This window comes from Asparagus officinalis, chromosome 3 (genome assembly GCF_001876935.1).
Source record: "Asparagus officinalis chromosome 3, Aspof.V1, whole genome shotgun sequence".
Classification (NCBI taxonomy): Eukaryota; Viridiplantae; Streptophyta; class Magnoliopsida; order Asparagales; family Asparagaceae; genus Asparagus; species Asparagus officinalis.
Window position 1 is genome coordinate 30,130,339 of NC_033796.1, and position 18,130 is coordinate 30,148,468.

An 18,130-nucleotide genomic window follows, 5' to 3' on the forward strand; every position below is an offset into this window, starting at 1 on the left:
ACTACGACTTTCCGTAGTGATGATTGGAGGATTTCAAAAGGCGCAATGACAATTACCCAAGGTAGGAAGACTGATACCATGTATATGATAGTAGATACATGTTGTTTGATCTCAATTGTAGCAGGCAATGAAACTTCAAAGCTGTGGCATCAAAGACTCGGTCATATGAGTGAAAAGGGGATGAAGATTATGCACACAAAGGGAAAACTCACAGGTTTATAATCAGTAGAGATTGATATGTGTGAAGAATGAAACTTGGAAAGTAGAAGAGAGCCAGCTTTCAGAAAGTGGCAGAACCCCTAGGAAAGAGAAGCTAGAGCTCTTTCACTCAAATGTTTGGGGACCAACCACTACCGCGTCCATTGGTGGGAAAAACTACTTCGTGACTTTTATCGATGATCACTTTCGAAGAGTACGAGTCTACTTTATGAAGCATAAGTTAGAAATATTTGAGGCTTTCAGGAGATGGAAAGTCATAGTCGAAAATGAGACCAGTCTGCGAATAAAGAAACTCAGAACTGATAAATGGTGGTGAGTGTGAAGACACCAGATTTAAGAAGTTCTGCTATGAGCAAGGGATCGGAATGGAGAGAACCATGCTCGGCACGCCTCAACACAATGGTGTAGCTGAACGGATGAACAAAACGTTGACAGAGAGAGCCAGAAGTATTCGGATACAGTCAGGTCTACTGAAGCAGTTCTGGGCAGAAGCTATCAACACAGCAGCTTACTTGATCAACCGAGGTCTATCAGTTCCATTGGAGCACAGAATACCACAGGAGGTATGGTGCGGAAAGGAGGTAAAACTCTCACATCTTAAAGTTTTTGGTTGTGTAGCTTATGTGCATATTAGTGATCAAGGTAGAAATAAAATTGATCTCAAGTCTAAGAAATGCACATTCATCGGGTATGGTGAAGATGAGTTCAGCTACCTCATTTGGGACAACGAAAACAAGAAGGCGATCAGGAGGTATGGTGCGGAAAGGAGGTAAAACTCTCACATCTCAAAGCTTTCGATTGTGTAGCTTATTGCATATTAGTGATTAAGGCAGAAATAAGCTTGACCCTAAGTCCAAGAAATACACATTCATCGGGTATTGTGAAGATGAGTCCGGCTACCACATTTAGGATAATGAAAACAAGAAGGTCATCAGGAGTAGAGATGTGATATTCAATGAGAAGGTGATGTATAAGGACATGTACAAGAAAGATGACTCAAAGAACGAGTTAACATTTGTAGATGCAGATGATATCCAGAAGAGCATGTTGGACAGAACGGTGCACAGGAGCCCAACGCACCAGCTCCGATATTGAGAAGATATTCTCGTCCTCCTGTGCCTAACAGTAGATACATGAATTATATGTTACTGATAGATGGAGGGGAGCCTGAAATCTTTGATGAAGCTTGTCAGAGTGGAGATGCGAGCAAGTGGGAGCTTGCTGTGAAAGAAGAGATAAAATTTCTGATCTCCAACCAGACATGAGAACTAGCTGAGTTGCCCATGGAGAAGAAGGCACATCACAATAAGTGGGTGTATCGAGTGAAAAAGGAACATGATGGTTTTATAAATACAGAGCCCGACAAGTTGTCAAATGATTTCAACAGAAGATCCAAGGAAGTAAGAATCCAGCAGATACGTTGACAAAGGCAGTGACCTTTCAGAAACTGAAGTTGTGCGTTGTTTGCGTTGAAAATTAATGTATTCATTGCGGTATTCATTACAACTTCAGTCGTTACAATGAAAATAAAAAAAAAGATAGCCTTTTTATAATACTCTTACACAATGAAAGAAATAAAAGATTACAACTTTCGTCAAACAAACGTAGGGAGATCGTTTATCGATCTTCTGCTTGTGTGGGATCTTTGCCTGTGCCGGGGTTTATCCGTGGACCGCCTTGAGATCGTTTATCGATCTTCTGCTTGTGTGGGATCTTTGCCTGTGCCGGGGTTTATCCGTGGACCGCCTTTGATCTGGATCCGGTGATCTTTGCCTGTGCCGGGGTTTATCCGTGGACCGCCTTTGATCTGGATCCGGTTGATGGAAAATTCGGCAGAGCTTCACCTTCACCGAGGAAGTATTAGATTTGAAGCGCTGATATCGACCAAGCAAAATCAGTAGATCTTCTCGAGATCAAGACCAAGCCTAATCTCAAGGAAATATGGGAAACAGGCGTCAGATCTCTCGAACTCTCCTTCTTTATGCCAAAGAACTCGCCAAGATCTGTCAACCGTCGCTGAAATTCGTGCTCCTTTGACTCCTCAATCCGACAGCACCTCCTCGTCTTGAATGATAATCCCCCTTGAGAAATGAGCACCCGAGCTCGTATTTATAAGCTTTGGAAGCGGTTATTTGGATGAGAACAAGTGATTTGGCTCTATCTTCAGTTAATAACTGATTAACCATGTTTGGGGATGATATCTAGGCAGTTATGAACCTCTGGAACAGAAGAAACCGATCGAAACAGCCTAAAAACGTTTGGGGATGATATCTAGGCAGTTATGAACCTCTGGAACAGAAGAAACCGATCGAAACAGCCTAAAAACGCGTTTTGGAGGTTACGGGCAGTTCTGAGCGCGAGACGGACTGATGTGACCCGCGTGGGCGTGGGTCAGATGGATCCGACCCGCCGCCGCGCGGGTCGGACTGATCCGACCCGTCGCTGCGCGGGTCAGTTTGAGACATCTTTGGTATTTTGGGGTTAACTCTTTCGTACGACATCAGATTAAGCTGATTCAAGATGAGTTGGAAAGATGACGAAGAGATCTATAACTTTTATGTTTTGAGATTTTTCCGATTCAAATCGCAGCATAATCAAAAATTTACTTCTTTGTACGGTCAGATCACTATAGCGTGAGGGGGGGGGTCGGATCACTGTAGAGCCGGTTTGACGGGGGCCCGACCCGTGGTTACTGTAGCACTTAGCCCCGACCTGTGGTTACTGTAGCACTCAGCCTGACCCGTGGTTACTGTAGCACCCAATCCGACCCCGCGCTACTGCAGCCCATCCGACCGTGGTTACTGTAGCACACACATCCGACCGACCCCGCGGTTACTGTAGCCATCCGACCCGCGGTTACTGTAGCCCCCATCCGACCCTGGTTACTGTAGCACTCAATCCGACCCTTGGTTACTGTAGCACTCAACCCGACCCGCGATTACTGTAGCAGAATTCCGACCCGCGGTTACTGTAACGGCCTTAACTCACTCATCCGACCTCGGAATGAGGCGATTCAAGATGCGTTAGAAAGCCGACGAGGAGATCTACAGGCTCCCATGATTAAATCATATGTGGAATAAATGGTACACAAGGGGTGCTCCACCTTTTGTAAACGACGTGGGGTTCCCGATCAGCTCTCGTTTCTGTTATTTCGAAGTTCCGTTGCTTCGTATGACCCGTCGACTCACTTCATGTGTTTGTCGAGCTCCTGTGACTCTAATAACGACGTTTATCATTTTCTCTCTGTCTCGAGCCGTGTGTGGACACCCATAGGTATTTTTAGACGCCTACATGCGCAACTTTAGCTGGCCTTCATGCATAGGTGATGAAGGCGGAGCCACACAGGAGAAGATGCTTGTTGAGATAGTCTGTCGACAATGGTTTGGTCTCTAAGTGGGAGATTGTTGGATTTGGGTATAGCCCAAACCTACCTACAGGCGACGAGCTCGAAGTCGAGGTGGCGCAGGCGAAGCTTCAGGCGAGCTCGAGTCGAGCTCCTTCAGGCAAGGTTGAGGCGGACGAGATCGAGCTCCAGGCAGGGTTAGGCGAGCTCGAGGCCCTTGCAGGCGAGCTTGGGGCGATGCAGGTGAGGTCGACGCAAGATTCAGGCGAGCTCAAGGCAGCTTGCTACTGCTGCAAGCGAGGTCGAGGCACCCGCAAGCGAGGTCGAGCGCGCGCATGGTGGGCGCCAGCCTGTCGCCAGCCTGTCACTAGGGTTTCCCTATAAAATGGAAACCCCGAGCACGAGATTCGTTGCTTCTCTTCTTCCTTCTTGCGATTTCTCAAGTTCCTGGCGGCGACGATTTTTCTTTTTGCCCCTTTTTTCTTTTTTCTCCAGCGCTCTAAAATTTTGAGGGGAGATTTAAGGAGGGGAAATTAAAGAGGAATTGTTTACTGTAGCTAAAGTAACAATTTGTATTTATTGAGAGATCTCAAGTTTAAGATATGCTCTTGCATTGTAATTTCTTTGATTAATAAGAAATTAATTGTGTGGCTCCCGAGGACGTAGGCAAGTTTGTCGAACCTCGTAAATCTTGATGTGATTTTCTCTATACTGCGTTTCTTCCTGTTTTAGGGGTTTAGCGTAACCCCCGGGTATTACTCAACAAAAATTACCTCCTCTCTCTTTCTGAGATTTTAAATAAGAGAAAATTTTGTTTCTGATATTTTAAATAAGAGAAAATTTTGTTCACATACTCCGGGCGAGCACTTTAAACTTGACATTAGTAACATTTTCTTCTCACGTCGTTGGATCGATCATAGATAGTTGAGGCTCTTTGGACTTTTTTGAGGATGGATAGACTCATTCAAATTCATAGTTTTTCAAAGAAAATAATTGTTGCCTAAACATCAGTGTACACTTGAGGAGATATTTAGAGTGGATTTTGATTGAATTGGTAGCAACTAGCAAATACTTAACGAATCATTCATCTACAATTTACTATTTGAAGAGGAATTTAATGGAGATGAATAGTAAACTTGAGTTTGAAATTGAACTCAGTGAACAATTTTGATCAAATTTAGATGATGAGAACAAATTTCAGAACATGATTTCATATGATTATGTTTTGAAAACAACATATTATTCTTTGTGAATTCAATTTAAAAATAAAGCTGTCAAATCATTTTGTTGATCCATTTACAATAAACAGTTTCCTTTCATCCTCAACCGTGAAGAATGAAGGAAACATTCAAAATTAATACCCAGAAAATTTGGCTCATGTAGCCATGTGTGCCTAAACTTTTTTTACTCCATAGAAATCTCATAAAGAAAAGCGGAGATGAAATAGAAATATTTTCTCCACCAAAACTTCAAAACATGATTTCATATGATTATGTTTTGAAAACAACATATTATTCTTTATGCATTTGTTTGGTGGAAAATTTGTAGTAAATAAAATGAAAGAAATTTGATTTGTATTCTCTCGATCTTAATTACAATTTAAATTCTGATTACAAAAGAGAGGAGAATGATCTGGATTCTCCCCTTTGTTTAATTATGGGTTCTTTACGGTGGCGATGGAGTACCTCCCTCGAATGCTCGCGTCGAGTTTGCTCTCCGTTGACGATCCGAACGTCTTGATTAACTGAAACAGTATCTTCTCCTTACGATTTGACGTTGTGGAGGACTTGCGTGGCAAGTTTGAAACTCTGAACGAATTGATAACTCAGAGCGAGCTTAAACTTCTGTAAAAGAGTTGATTGATCTTAACCTTAATTGGTTAGACAAGCCAAGCACGAATACAGCTCCTGTTGCTGAAGAACGCCCTTTGCTGATCTCTAGATCTGAAAATGCTCAAGGATCCAAAGATCTCTCTTAATCTGCCCAAGCCAAAGAGCCCCAGCCGAAGAGATCCGAACTAAGCTGATTTCTTAGTTATTTATAGGCGATTAGTAGGTGTAACCCCCCCCCCTAATTCGCTCCTTTGTGGTGCTAATGGAATGTAACCACCCCTTAAATCACTCCTGGGTGGAGTTGTGATCTCCTCAGATCGTGGGAAGCGGTTTTGAAACCGTTCAGCTCGTGTTTGAACGAGTCAAACGCAAAATCCGCGTTCTGGCGTGAATTCTGCGTTCAAACGCAGCGTCTGGAAGCTCATTTGCAGCGGATGGAAGCTGCGTTTATAGCATTTGGAAGTTGCGTTTGGCAGCGGATGGAAGCGCAGCGGATGGAAGCTGCGTTGGCAGCTTTCGGATGCTGCGTTTACGGCCGAACATGAGCTACGTTGGTAGCTGGATCTGAGCTGCGTTTGCAGAGTTTGGAGGTGAATGTGAGCTGCGTTTGTTGCCAAGTTTGAGCTGTGTTTGCGCTGCATTAGTGGCCGAGCTTGAGTTGCGTCAACGGCTAAAAATAATGCGTCTTGATGCTGGTACGCGGGGAGGACTTCCGCGTCTTGATTTGAAGAGACCGTCGATTTGTAGTCTCTTTCTGTCAAAGCGTTGCAAAGATCGTCATTTTGTATTCTTTGTTTTAGCTCTTTGATATGTGAGAGTCGTCAGATTGTAACTCCCGATGTTGATTGTGAAGGCTGTTGATTAGAGGTTTCATCAGTTGTTGTGAAGATCGTCAGATTGTAAACTTCATCGATCTACGTGAAAGTCTTCATATAACCTTCTGGAAGTCGTCAAATTGTAACTTCCATCATCGGTGTTTGATGGGGATCAGCTATCTGCAGTGATTTTTAGACAGCATACAACATTCAATTTTAAAATAAAACTGTCAAATCATTTTCTGATCCATCTACAAATAGATATTTTCTTTTAATCATCATCCTTGAAGAATAAAGGACATATTCACAAGTAGTACCCCGAAATTTTGTCTTATGTAGCCGTATGTGCCTAAACTTTTCCTCTATAGAAATCTCATAAAGAAAGCCGGAGATGAAATAGAAACATTGTCTCCACTAAATTTTCAGAACATGATTTCATATGTTTTTGTTTGATTACTTTCCAAATGTCGTCATATTTTATTCCCTAGCTACCCTCATTTAATAAATAGAAATATGTTCATTGGATTAAGATCCTAATCAATTAAGTGAATCCATCATGATTTATACCCATCATGATCTATATATAGAAAAACTTATTTTGTTTTGAGATTTTTAATCATAGTTTTAGCTATGTGTAGAAATGACGGTTGTTAAACTGCCTAAAAATCAACATATCAAACTAGTTTAATTTATATTTTTAATGACGTATTCAACAAGATGTACGGTGCTGATCATACTTATCCCTCCTAAAAAACACAAACACACACATACATACATACACATATTTATATACACATACATACATACATACATACATACATATATACACACGCACCCGTACATACATGCATACATATATATATACACACGCACGCGTACATACATATATACATACATACATATACATACACATATACATATGTGCGTGTGGGGTGGGTTTCTTTTTTTCTTGGGGGGGTGGGGGTGGGGGTGGGGGTGGTTCACAACGATTGAAACAACGGCACCATAACACGATACTAGTTTAAAAACGTGTAGGGGATGTTGGATTTTTTGGTCAAAAATAGCTTTCCAAAATGAGTTTTCAAACTATATATATATTAACTACAAGTACTTTTCATAAATGCTTTGTAGCCTAGTGAAAAGTTAAAGTTTTGGTATTTCAAAAGGTCCCTTGTTCGAGACTTGCCAACGGCAAGCCGAGAAGTGTTTTATTTGAATTAATCCCTCATAAGTTCTAGTGGGTCGTGGGTCGTGGGCCGTGGGCCAATGGGCCGGGGATTAGGGCTAATCGGGCTGAGGCGCTAAGTGGCGCTTTGTTAGGCGCACTTTGCACTTCGCACGGATGCATCGGGGCGAGGTGGCGCTGTTTGGCGCCACGGAGGTTGCCTCACAGGCTGCTTCGCAGCATGCGAACGAGCTACGTATTCGCACGAGGGTGACCCTAGCGTTCTCATAGTTTGACAAGGTTCGCTCGTTTAACGAGGTTCGTCTGTCATACAAGGTTTGCCTATTTGACGATATTCGTTCGTTCGACGATGTTCGTTTGTCATACGAGGTTCGCTTGTTGACGAGGTTCGTCTGTCATACGAGGTTCGCCTGCTTGACGAGGTTCGCTCGATCGACGAGGTTCGTATGTCATGCGAGGTTAGCCTGCTTGACTATGTCCGCTCGTTCGACGAGGTTCGTCTGTCATACGAGGTTCGCCTGTTTGATGACGTTCGTTTGTCAAACGAGGTTCGTCTGATTTGTTGAGACGTGACCCTCGCGTTTCGTAGCAACGCGTCCATTGATTGCCTTGTATTCAGGAGTTAATGCATGCAGCGGTTACAACAACATTAAGAGCAATTTAATGCATTGATGTTACAATCTTAATTGCCATCAAGAATTGTAACATTCACATTAATTGCTTGTGACTCTTGAGCTGGCCTTAGAGGCCTATAAATAGCGCCTTTGGGCAGCTCTTGGTTGTAAGTTGAAAATCCTCTCGCGAGCGTGGAACACGAACGTCATGTGCTGGAATACGAACGTCGATCTCGACGTTGTTGCTGTTGTGCTGCTGCTGCATGAACTTGTGCCCACAGGAACTTGTCTTAAAATGAAAGGTTTTGAACCGAAAAGTTCTGAGATCGAGAAGATCTTTTGCCTAGACCGAAAGGTCTTATAGATCGAGGAGATTTTGACAATACTGGGTTGGTGCACACCAGAGTATTGCACTGTTGTTCCTAGAAGCAGTTTGGCCTTGGGATCCTTGCACCGGAGTAGGCTAAATATTGCTTTAAGCATAGCGTTTCTACAACATACAGCAGTTAACTGAAAAAGTTTAAAAATACAACACATCTGTTTTCTCAGTTTAATTCTAGATTTAACCTCAATTTCCAACAGCTTTCACAAAATACTATGATTAATGTGTCATTAGCTATATGATACACTAAAGATAAGCTTATATAGGATTATGATTGGATACATATACAACAGTTTTATTCTTAAAAGCATTACTAACTCCTTAAGAAAGGAGCATAACTTGGCTGTTTCTAGGTCTCCATACAACAAGTGTCTTGTGATAACGGCCCCCGAATGACACATGGAAAACTTCCAAAGATAATTAAAAAATAGAAGCTAAGGTAGTTGCATTACACTTCGATTAGGATTAATTATTAATTCGTTATGAATGTCGGGAGTGGGATTGAAACGCATATAAAAATTGCAGGGTAGATGGATCCAAGCTATATATCACCATGATTAATGTTCTGGTTAAGTGTAGTGATAACTGCACTAATTTGTTCGTCCTATGTTTGTATTACTAGATTTTATGTATGTGCAATGCACGTGGTTAAATATTATGATTATGTAATTTTGGTTTATTTTCTTATTAAATTTTGTTCCTCGGTTACTCTTTGATAATTTTTACTCACTTTGATAAGTATTTCATAACACCATGGACAATTCGTTTGATGTTTGTTTGAATAGGCTACACCTAGTTTAAATTTTTATGTTGATCAGGAGATAAATATAATCTAAAGTTAATTTAAATTTTTATTTTATTTGGATCGGCATGAAACCGAGCTTGACCTGAGAAAGTATAGTGTTATGAAAGTAAAAACACTTGAAAAAAATAACATTATAAAAGGAAGATGAATAATAAAGCCAACGAGCCAAGATGATTTAAAGTGGGCTAAAATGACAGAAAATATTTAATGAAAAAATCATAAATTGAAGATTAATACTAACTCCAGTACACTTTTATATGATAAAAGCATCCACATATGCATATGAAAACACTAAAAATAGTTAATGAAAATCCCTTCTAAAAATTCCTAATTTTACTAAAAAATAAAACTATTCTATAACAATTCACAAAATATTATCTTTTGTTACTTCTATTTTATTTTTATTGACTCGAGATCAATCATTCTTCATCTTTATCTTTTTCCTGGGCAATTCTAGAGTAGTGTCTTTATCGTCTACATCGATTGTGATATGAGACTGGAGCATGATATCTTTCCTTAGGCTCACTCATCTTTTGTCTTCTCGTCTAAATTCACAAAGAAGTTGAATATAATTCTTATGTTCAACACAAACTTTTGATAATATGGACTTTGATTTTTTCCTATTTTAATAAGAATAAATGTTAATTTCATATATATGAAATTTTTTGTGCTTTTGACTTTGATTTTTTCCTATTTTAATAAGAATAAATGTTAATTTCATATATATGAAATTTTTTGTGCTTTTAATTTATTACTTAAATAAGGTTAAGAATAAATGTTAATTTCATATATATGAAATTTTTTGTGCTTTTAATTTATTACTTAAATAAGGTTAGAAGCTAGCTACCTCTTTTTTCTCTGCAATAAATTCTTATGTTTTGCATCTAATAAGAATTTCTGTTGTGTCATAATGTTACATTTGCTCTGTCTGTGTTATTTTTCATGATCAGGGTCTGAACTAAATATATTATATTTTTTATTGTCAATTTGCTTTAGCTTATAATATTAATATTTAATTTTTGATATATTTAATTCATGAAAATGGGATATCAATTAACCTTAGTACTATATCATCGGCGATTCTATAATATTTATCATCTGGACACTTATTATTAACATCTCTATCCACTTTCTTGTTGTAGCCTTTGCAAACATAGAACCACTGCTCAACTCTATTATAAATGGTAGTTATCATTGTCTTAAATGTGCAATAGTGTGTCTGTATATTGATAAATATTCTTAGGTTTAATTGTATGAATTTTAGAGTAGGTTTTCTAAAATCATACCTCTTTCAAATACTATAATGGTTGTATATATTAGTAATTTTAATTTCTGTTGTATTTATAAAGAGCCTTAATGGTGATGCTTTTGTCTTGGTAGCTTACTCTAAAAAAGCGTTGCATATTAGCTTTAAAATATATTTTTTTTTCTTTACGGTGTTATATGGATGTTTGCTTGGTTTACTTACTATTCTTTTATTTTTTCAGTAAGTTGTATCTTTGGATTGATATATATTATTGACGCAATTTACGATGATATTCATATCTCCTCTATATATTTGAGATAAATATAAGGTGAATTTTATATTTGAGATAGATATAAGGTGAGTTTTATATTTAGTGGCCTTTAATAAGAATTTTAGTAATGAAATATACTACCTTCATATTTAGAGATCTTGAATTCTAATAATGTTATTACATCATTATCTTTGATTATGTCTTTAAGAATTGATCATACGTTAGTAGTCATACCTCTAAATAAAGTCACACGCAGTGTCGTGATACTATATAAGAAAAAGAAAAAAGGCGATTTTATATTTACGCAAAGTCATGACATAGTATTTTTTTTTATCTTCCATGAAGAATGTTTCTTTGATTGGAACAAAGTTATTCTATATATTCTTCAAGGGGTATTAAATCGGCGTTTCTTTGATAAATATAACTTATGTTAGTGTTAATTGAGGTAATTCATGAACGTTCTGAATTCCATTTGAAATGAAATCTGCTTGATTCTTTTGAAGGATATCTCTAAATTTTCTAATAGTTCTCTATACATAAATCTTTATAATTTTTTATCCTATAAATATTATTATCATTAGAGATTAATATTTATAAATTATAATCAATTAATGCTAAGCTATTATATTATAGTATTTTATTAGTTTTTTACGATTTTGTCATCTATCAATTAATGATAATTTTTGTTGCTCTTAACATATTAGTAAAATTATACACAGTTGCTTTAATTTATATAATAACTTTAATTTTTAATCTATCATATATTTTTAAATTTTAATTTTTTAACTAGATATTTTTAATCTGTTATTATTACTATTTTTTTACCAGTATCAACTTAACTGTTTTCAGATTTTGAAAAGGGAAAGTAAACCTTAAATTATAAGTTATATTTATATATCTTAATGAAAGAATATCACACAATTACTTTTTTATTTTCCAATTTTTAAATTTTTAGTTTTTTATTTTGTGTAATTTTAAACTTTTGAGAGTATTTTGTCTAATTTTTAAAAAAATTTGCTTTTTTGTAACACTTCATGTAAAAACTGATACTACAGAGTTGTTTCATATATTTTATAAATCCTATTTAAATTGTTGAGATATAAATAGTTCATGGGGTATTAGGATAAGATATAAGTATGATTAGGATAGATTATAATTTAAATTAAATATTTAAAATAATACATGGTAATTTTGACTATGGAAACCTTTTCCCGAACTCGTGCTTTTAAAGGAGTATGATTTTTATTTTCCTTAAATTTTTTTATAATTTTGAGAATGACTTTTGTCTCTTTTTAAAGGGACTATGATTTTTTAAACTTTTTGCTTTTTTTGTAATACTTCATGTAATAAACTGATACTACAGAGCTATTTCATATATTTTATTAATCTTATTTAAATTGTTGAGCTATAGATAGTTCATGGGGTATTAGGATATGATATAAGTATTATTAGGATATATTATAATTTAAATTAAATATTGACTATGGAAATCTTTTCCCGAATTCGTGCTTTTAAATGGAGTATGATTTTTGTTTTCCTTATTTTTTTAATAATTATGAGAATGACTTTTGTCTCTTTAATTTGTTTGGTGGATTTTGTAAATATCACATCCACATTATGTATATTTGTAGGTCTACGTTGTTCCTGGGTTCGACCTTTGGGGTAGACATTATTTATCTCATTAATTTATTTGTTTTTTTCATATATGCCCTTCATTTTGTAGATATTTGTAAATTTGGTATTTAATAATTTTATTTAGATTTACATTTTAATTTAAACTATATCATTATCTTCATACTATGTATATCCAATAAAGATTCATTAATTTATCAACTTACTCTTATTTATGGAATAATATTTGAATTCCAATGGTATTTTTGTTTACTGAAAGATTTTTCCGAACTCGTGTTTTTAAAGGGAGTATGATGTTTAAAACTTTTTGCTTTTTTTTATAATACTTCATGTAATAAATTGATACTACAGAACTATTTCATATATTTTATTAATCTTATTTAAATTGTCGACCTAGATAGTTCATGGGGTATTAAGATAGGATATAAGTATGATTAGGATAGATTATAATTTAAATTAAATATTTAAAATAGTACAAGGTAATTTTGACTATGGAAATCTTTTCCTGAACTCGTGCTTTTAAAGGGAGTATGATTTTTGTTTTTCTTAATTTTTTTTTATAATTTTGAGAATGACTTTTGTCTCTTTAATTTATTTGGTGGATTTTGTAAATATCACATCCACATTATGTACATTTGTAGGTCTACATTGTTCCTGGGTTTGACTTTTGGGGTAGACATTATTTGTCTCATTAATTTATTTGGTTTTTGCATATACGCCCTTCATTTTATAGACATTTACAAATTTAACATTTAATAATTTTATTTAGATTTACATTTCAATTTAAACTGTATCATTATCTTCATACTATATATATCCAATTAAGGATTCATCAATATATCAACTTATTTTTACTTAATGGAACAATATTTGAATTCCAATTGTATTTTTATCTACCGAAAGATTTTTCCGAACTCGTGCTTTTAAAGAGAAATATATGATATGATATGATATGATCATTAATAAAAGAATGGGCCCATAGTAATTCATAATTTTTCTTCACAATTTTCAAGAAAGGACTCCACACATTTATTAGTGATATTACAAAACTAGTACACAATTGTTAGTGATATTACAAAACTAGTATACAACTTCTAATACAATTATCATTTTCCTTTCGCTTAATAAATTTGTGAAGGCTGCTGCCATAATGGAGGGGTTATATCTAGAAGTAACAAATAATAGAAAGATAAGCAGATATATAATATAAGCAAATTCGGAGTATTAAAGACGCACATATACATACTCGTTTGTAGGGGTGTTAACGGAGCGGATACGGCTCGGATATGACACTTACCATATCCATATCCGCTTATCCATCTCGGATACGGATACGGATACGGATATACGTCGGTAAGAAAAATTCATATCCTTATCCGCGAAAATCGAATACGGTTACGGATATGTACGCGGATATATAAACGGATATGCATGCAGATACAAAAAGGACATGAGAAAACTAGATAGTATTCAGAAAAATATAGTCATGTGATACAAAAAGAGTTTGTTAATATGTTTATTATGATTGAAAAGTTAAGATTAGACATCTTGATCATCAAAATTAACCACAAATCCATAATGTAAGAATCGAAACTATCGTAAGAGTATTACCAATATGTATTCGGATATTTTCGGATACGGATACAGATATTTCACTACAAAACCATATCCGCAACCATATCCTATCGGTAATTGATTTGAGTAACCATATTCGTATCCTAACAGATACGGTTACAGATATTTCCTCGGATACGGATACGGTTTGGCACCCCTACTGGTTTGTGGAAATGGATGCCAATGTATTCCATTCATGAGGATATTATTTGGATTCGTTTCCAGACCTACTGATAGTTACCACATCTCGTCGCAGATATCCAAAATTTTAGTAAAATATAAAAAAAAAATTCAACATTATTAGATAGAGATAGGGGATATGTGTTTATCATTAGAATATTCACGGACATTGATAAAAGGTTTATATGCTGAAGAGCAAATTTTATTTCTAGTTTCACGCCCTTCAAGAGTCCATATCAAGGGCTTTTTTGGTGTGTTGTAATCGCAAATGCAATAACATATGCAACATCTATTCCAGAAAATTGCTCTCAATATTATTATTTGAATATATGGAGTTTTTATTTCCAAATCTAAATCCGGTGTTTGGTTAAGCGCAGAGTACGTCGTTGGAATTGCATATTTTGGTACAACTTTTTTTTATAATGGGAATCAAGTATTTGTTTATCCAAAACTGCAAAATAATCTATATTTTCTTATTTGCTTCATAGTGACCTGATAACAGGACAGTAATCTTCTAATTAATAAAATTCCTTGCAATATGTTTTCTACAAAATTTAAATCTAGCCATAACTAGGCTACGCAGTAGAAACAGAAGGCTCTGCTAGCGTAAACCCGATAACTTTGAAGTTTGAATAGTGCAGCTAAAACTAATTAGATGGAAGCCCAAGCCACAGGCCCATTCAGCCCGCACACATGATCAAATCTTCACGTTAAAAAACACGGCTATGATGTCAGGGGTAATTTAGTACATCCAGGTACCCCTAGGGTTTTGCTCCTATATAAAAACCAAAACTCCACATCCCTCGCCTCTTTCACCCGCCTCCTCAAACTTCGACGAACCCGAACCCTAACGCCCTCAGCCCCTATCTCGCGATCTAGGGTTTTGTAATTGGAGAGCAATGGCGGCTCGTGCTCTATCCCAGAGGGAGCAGGACATTCAAATGATGCTCGCCGCCGACGTTCACCTCGGCACAAAGAACTGCGATTTCCAAATGGAGCGCTACGTTTACAAGCGTAGATCTGACGGTGATGCAAATTTCTCTCCCAAAAATCTCATCTTTTTCTCCTAGATCCTCGCTTTTTGTTGTGATCTGTCATAAATCGGATAACTTGGTACAAAGACGACCGGAAAAGTTGGTTTTTGTGCTCATTTAGCGTATGGGAATGTTACTTTACGTTGCAAGATTTATTCTTTATGTATAATGAGACTATAAACTTGTGTAGTTTTGTTATAAAAGCCAGAGCTTTGTTATACCATGCATTATCATATATTAGGTAATTGACCTCAACACGGCGAAGGGAAATATTTGATTTTTATTTATCTTGTAAAAGTTACATTCTTTGACCCAGCTATTAGGTTTTCGGTTAGGAGATCACATCCATTGAAAAGTCGAATTTGAGTTTGTGTTTTTCATGCAGAGAGGAGAATTAGATGTTATGGGATCAATGTAAATTATAAGTTTGTTAATGGTCTGAAGTTGTTTTCTTTTGTCCTTTACAAGTGTCCTTTTGAGTTCTCTAAGTTTGCCCATATATTCAATCTTGAATGGACTAACTTTTCCATTTGTATTGCTGAATCTATTTTGATTGCGAGTGTTGTAAATTCCCTTTAATTTTTGACCTGCAGAAATTGCCAGTTGTAATTATCGACTTAGGATTATGGGTTTTATTACCTGTGTGTAGTAACCCAATTGGAACTTTATGTACGGTTATGTCACGAGTAATTCATAATTGGGCCATATTCACCTTGGTGGGCTTATTTATTTTTCACTAGATATATTTTGGATAGTGCCGCTGATATTTATACGAAGATATTTATATTGTTATTTCGTGTCGTATCTCAATCTCTCTTTTTACACAATCTAGGTATCTACATCATCAATCTTGGCAAAACCTGGGAAAAACTTCAGCTTGCTGCCAGAGTTATCGTTGCCATTGAAAACCCTCAGGATATAATCGTTCAGTCGGCAAGGCCATATGGGCAAAGGGCTGTCTTGAAATTTGCACAATACACTGGTGCTCATCCAATTGCAGGGAGGCACACACCTGGAACCTTCACTAATCAAATGCAGACATCATTCAGTGAGCCTCGCCTCCTCATTCTTACCGACCCAAGAACAGACCACCAGGTTAATATTACAATAGTCACTATTCATGGTTGGTCATTCTGAAGTCCTTCCCTCAGTGTTTTAACATTCAAAATGTACGCAGCCAATCAAGGAGTCTGCTCTTGGAAATATTCCGACTATTGCTTTTTGTGACACTGATTCACCGATGCGGTTTGTTGATATTGGAATCCCAGCCAACAACAAAGGGAAGCACAGTATTGGTTGCCTTTTCTGGTTGTTGGCCAGGATGGTGCTTCAGATGCGTGGCACAATTGCTCCTGCACACAAATGGGAAGTGATGGTAAGTCCTTGTTGTCTCTTTGTTCCGTATGTAGTTGAGCAAATATATCAGATTTGTGTTCGCGTTTTTGTTTTTACTGGGTGCTGTGGGGGCAGGTTGACCTGTTCTTCTTTAGAGACCCTGAGGAGACTAAGGAGCAGGAAGAAGCAGAGGCTCCTGTTGCTCCTGATTTTGGTGCTGTGGCTGAATTCAATGGGATGGGAGCAGCCGACCAGTGGACTTCAGATCAATGGGCGGACATGGGAGCAGGTGTCCCTGTTTCTGCAGTTCCTGCTGCTGGTGCTGATTGGGCTGCAGCTTCAGGTCAGTTACTTGCAATGATTTCTCAATAGCTTTTCCTTTGATTTTTTTTCATGTGGATATATTTCAAGTAGTAACATGTATTTTGAGGGTAAGATTGTGTACTTGTGCTCTGGAAACAATTTGTTTTTGCTGTCGTGTCCTTTATAGCAAAGTTTTATACTTAGATCTAGAGAGGCAGGATTTGTATATAGTTCCTGATGCATAATTTGGCATTCAAAATAACCATGCTTACTATGCTATTCTGCCTGCCTTTCACGTAAATTTGTGTGAACTCGTCCTTTTCTTTTGTAGAATTTCTATCACAGATACCTCTCTATTGGCAATTGTGTGCCCAAACCTTCTAATTTAAGAAAGGAATTACCATAAAAGTTGTGTCATGGCATGTTTTGTTTCTAGAGTGCATAAATTCAACTAGCATGAAGACATTTAATAGAAAGAATTGGTGCTTAGTGAAAATGTGTTTTCATGCTTGAATTTCAATGAATCCTGGATTGTTGTTAGAACAATCTATCAATCACAACTAAGACAAATCATATCTGAATATGCCTCAATCAGTTTGTTGAAGGTTCCATTTCTGCTGTGTAATAATCAGTTTATTACTTTCTATAGGACCTCCAATGATATTCTTTTGCTTATTCTTTGTTTTTTTTCTTTTCTTTACATGAACAGCTCCAATAGCAGCTGATGGATGGGATGCTGCGGCCCCTCCGCCAGCAGGTCTTGCTGCTGCTGTTCCTTCTGCCGGCCACTGGCTGGGAGTGAAAACCACTTTTGAGTTGATTCCATTTTCACTTGAAGTTCTGTTAGATAGAAATTGTTGAGTTCGAATTGAACTAGTTAATTGTTTATTTAAGTTTTTGACTTTCGGCAGCTAAACTGTTAGCTTCGATAGCTGTAGTATCTCTTTTGCCTCCTTGAGAACATGAACAAGAGTAAATTTTGGTAATTTATCTTTTTTGTACTCTTTTAATTTGTCGTTGGATAGATATATATTATCTACGTGAAAGTGTTTTCCTGGAAAATTGTAGCTAAAAATGCCTGGCAAATAAGATCATGATCTCAGTTGGCTAAGCTCAATCAATGGTTCTTGCTTGGAATTCGAAGCTCCTATCTAGCTTCGCTTGATGGTTGCTTGCTTCTAATTGATGGGATTCATGACTGATGAGTGTGTTACCTGAAACTGACCACGAGTATCGTTTGCTTATGATCCAAGTATTATCAAATACGTTGTACTTTGAATTGTTCGCTTTCCGAAAGTTTTTGAAAGATTTTGTAGCAT

At 36.7% G+C, this 18,130-nt stretch overlaps 1 protein-coding gene across 1 annotated transcript; it reads left to right on the forward strand.

Moving 5' to 3' along the window:
- On the forward strand, positions 14,937 to 17,873 carry LOC109833615 (40S ribosomal protein Sa-2-like). Its single transcript, XM_020401358.1, has 5 exons — positions 14,937 to 15,165; positions 16,006 to 16,268; positions 16,351 to 16,548; positions 16,644 to 16,851; positions 17,521 to 17,873. Exons 1-5 carry the CDS (start codon positions 15,039 to 15,041, stop codon positions 17,670 to 17,672), a joined length of 948 nt encoding a protein of 315 aa, XP_020256947.1. The 5' UTR covers positions 14,937 to 15,038; the 3' UTR covers positions 17,673 to 17,873.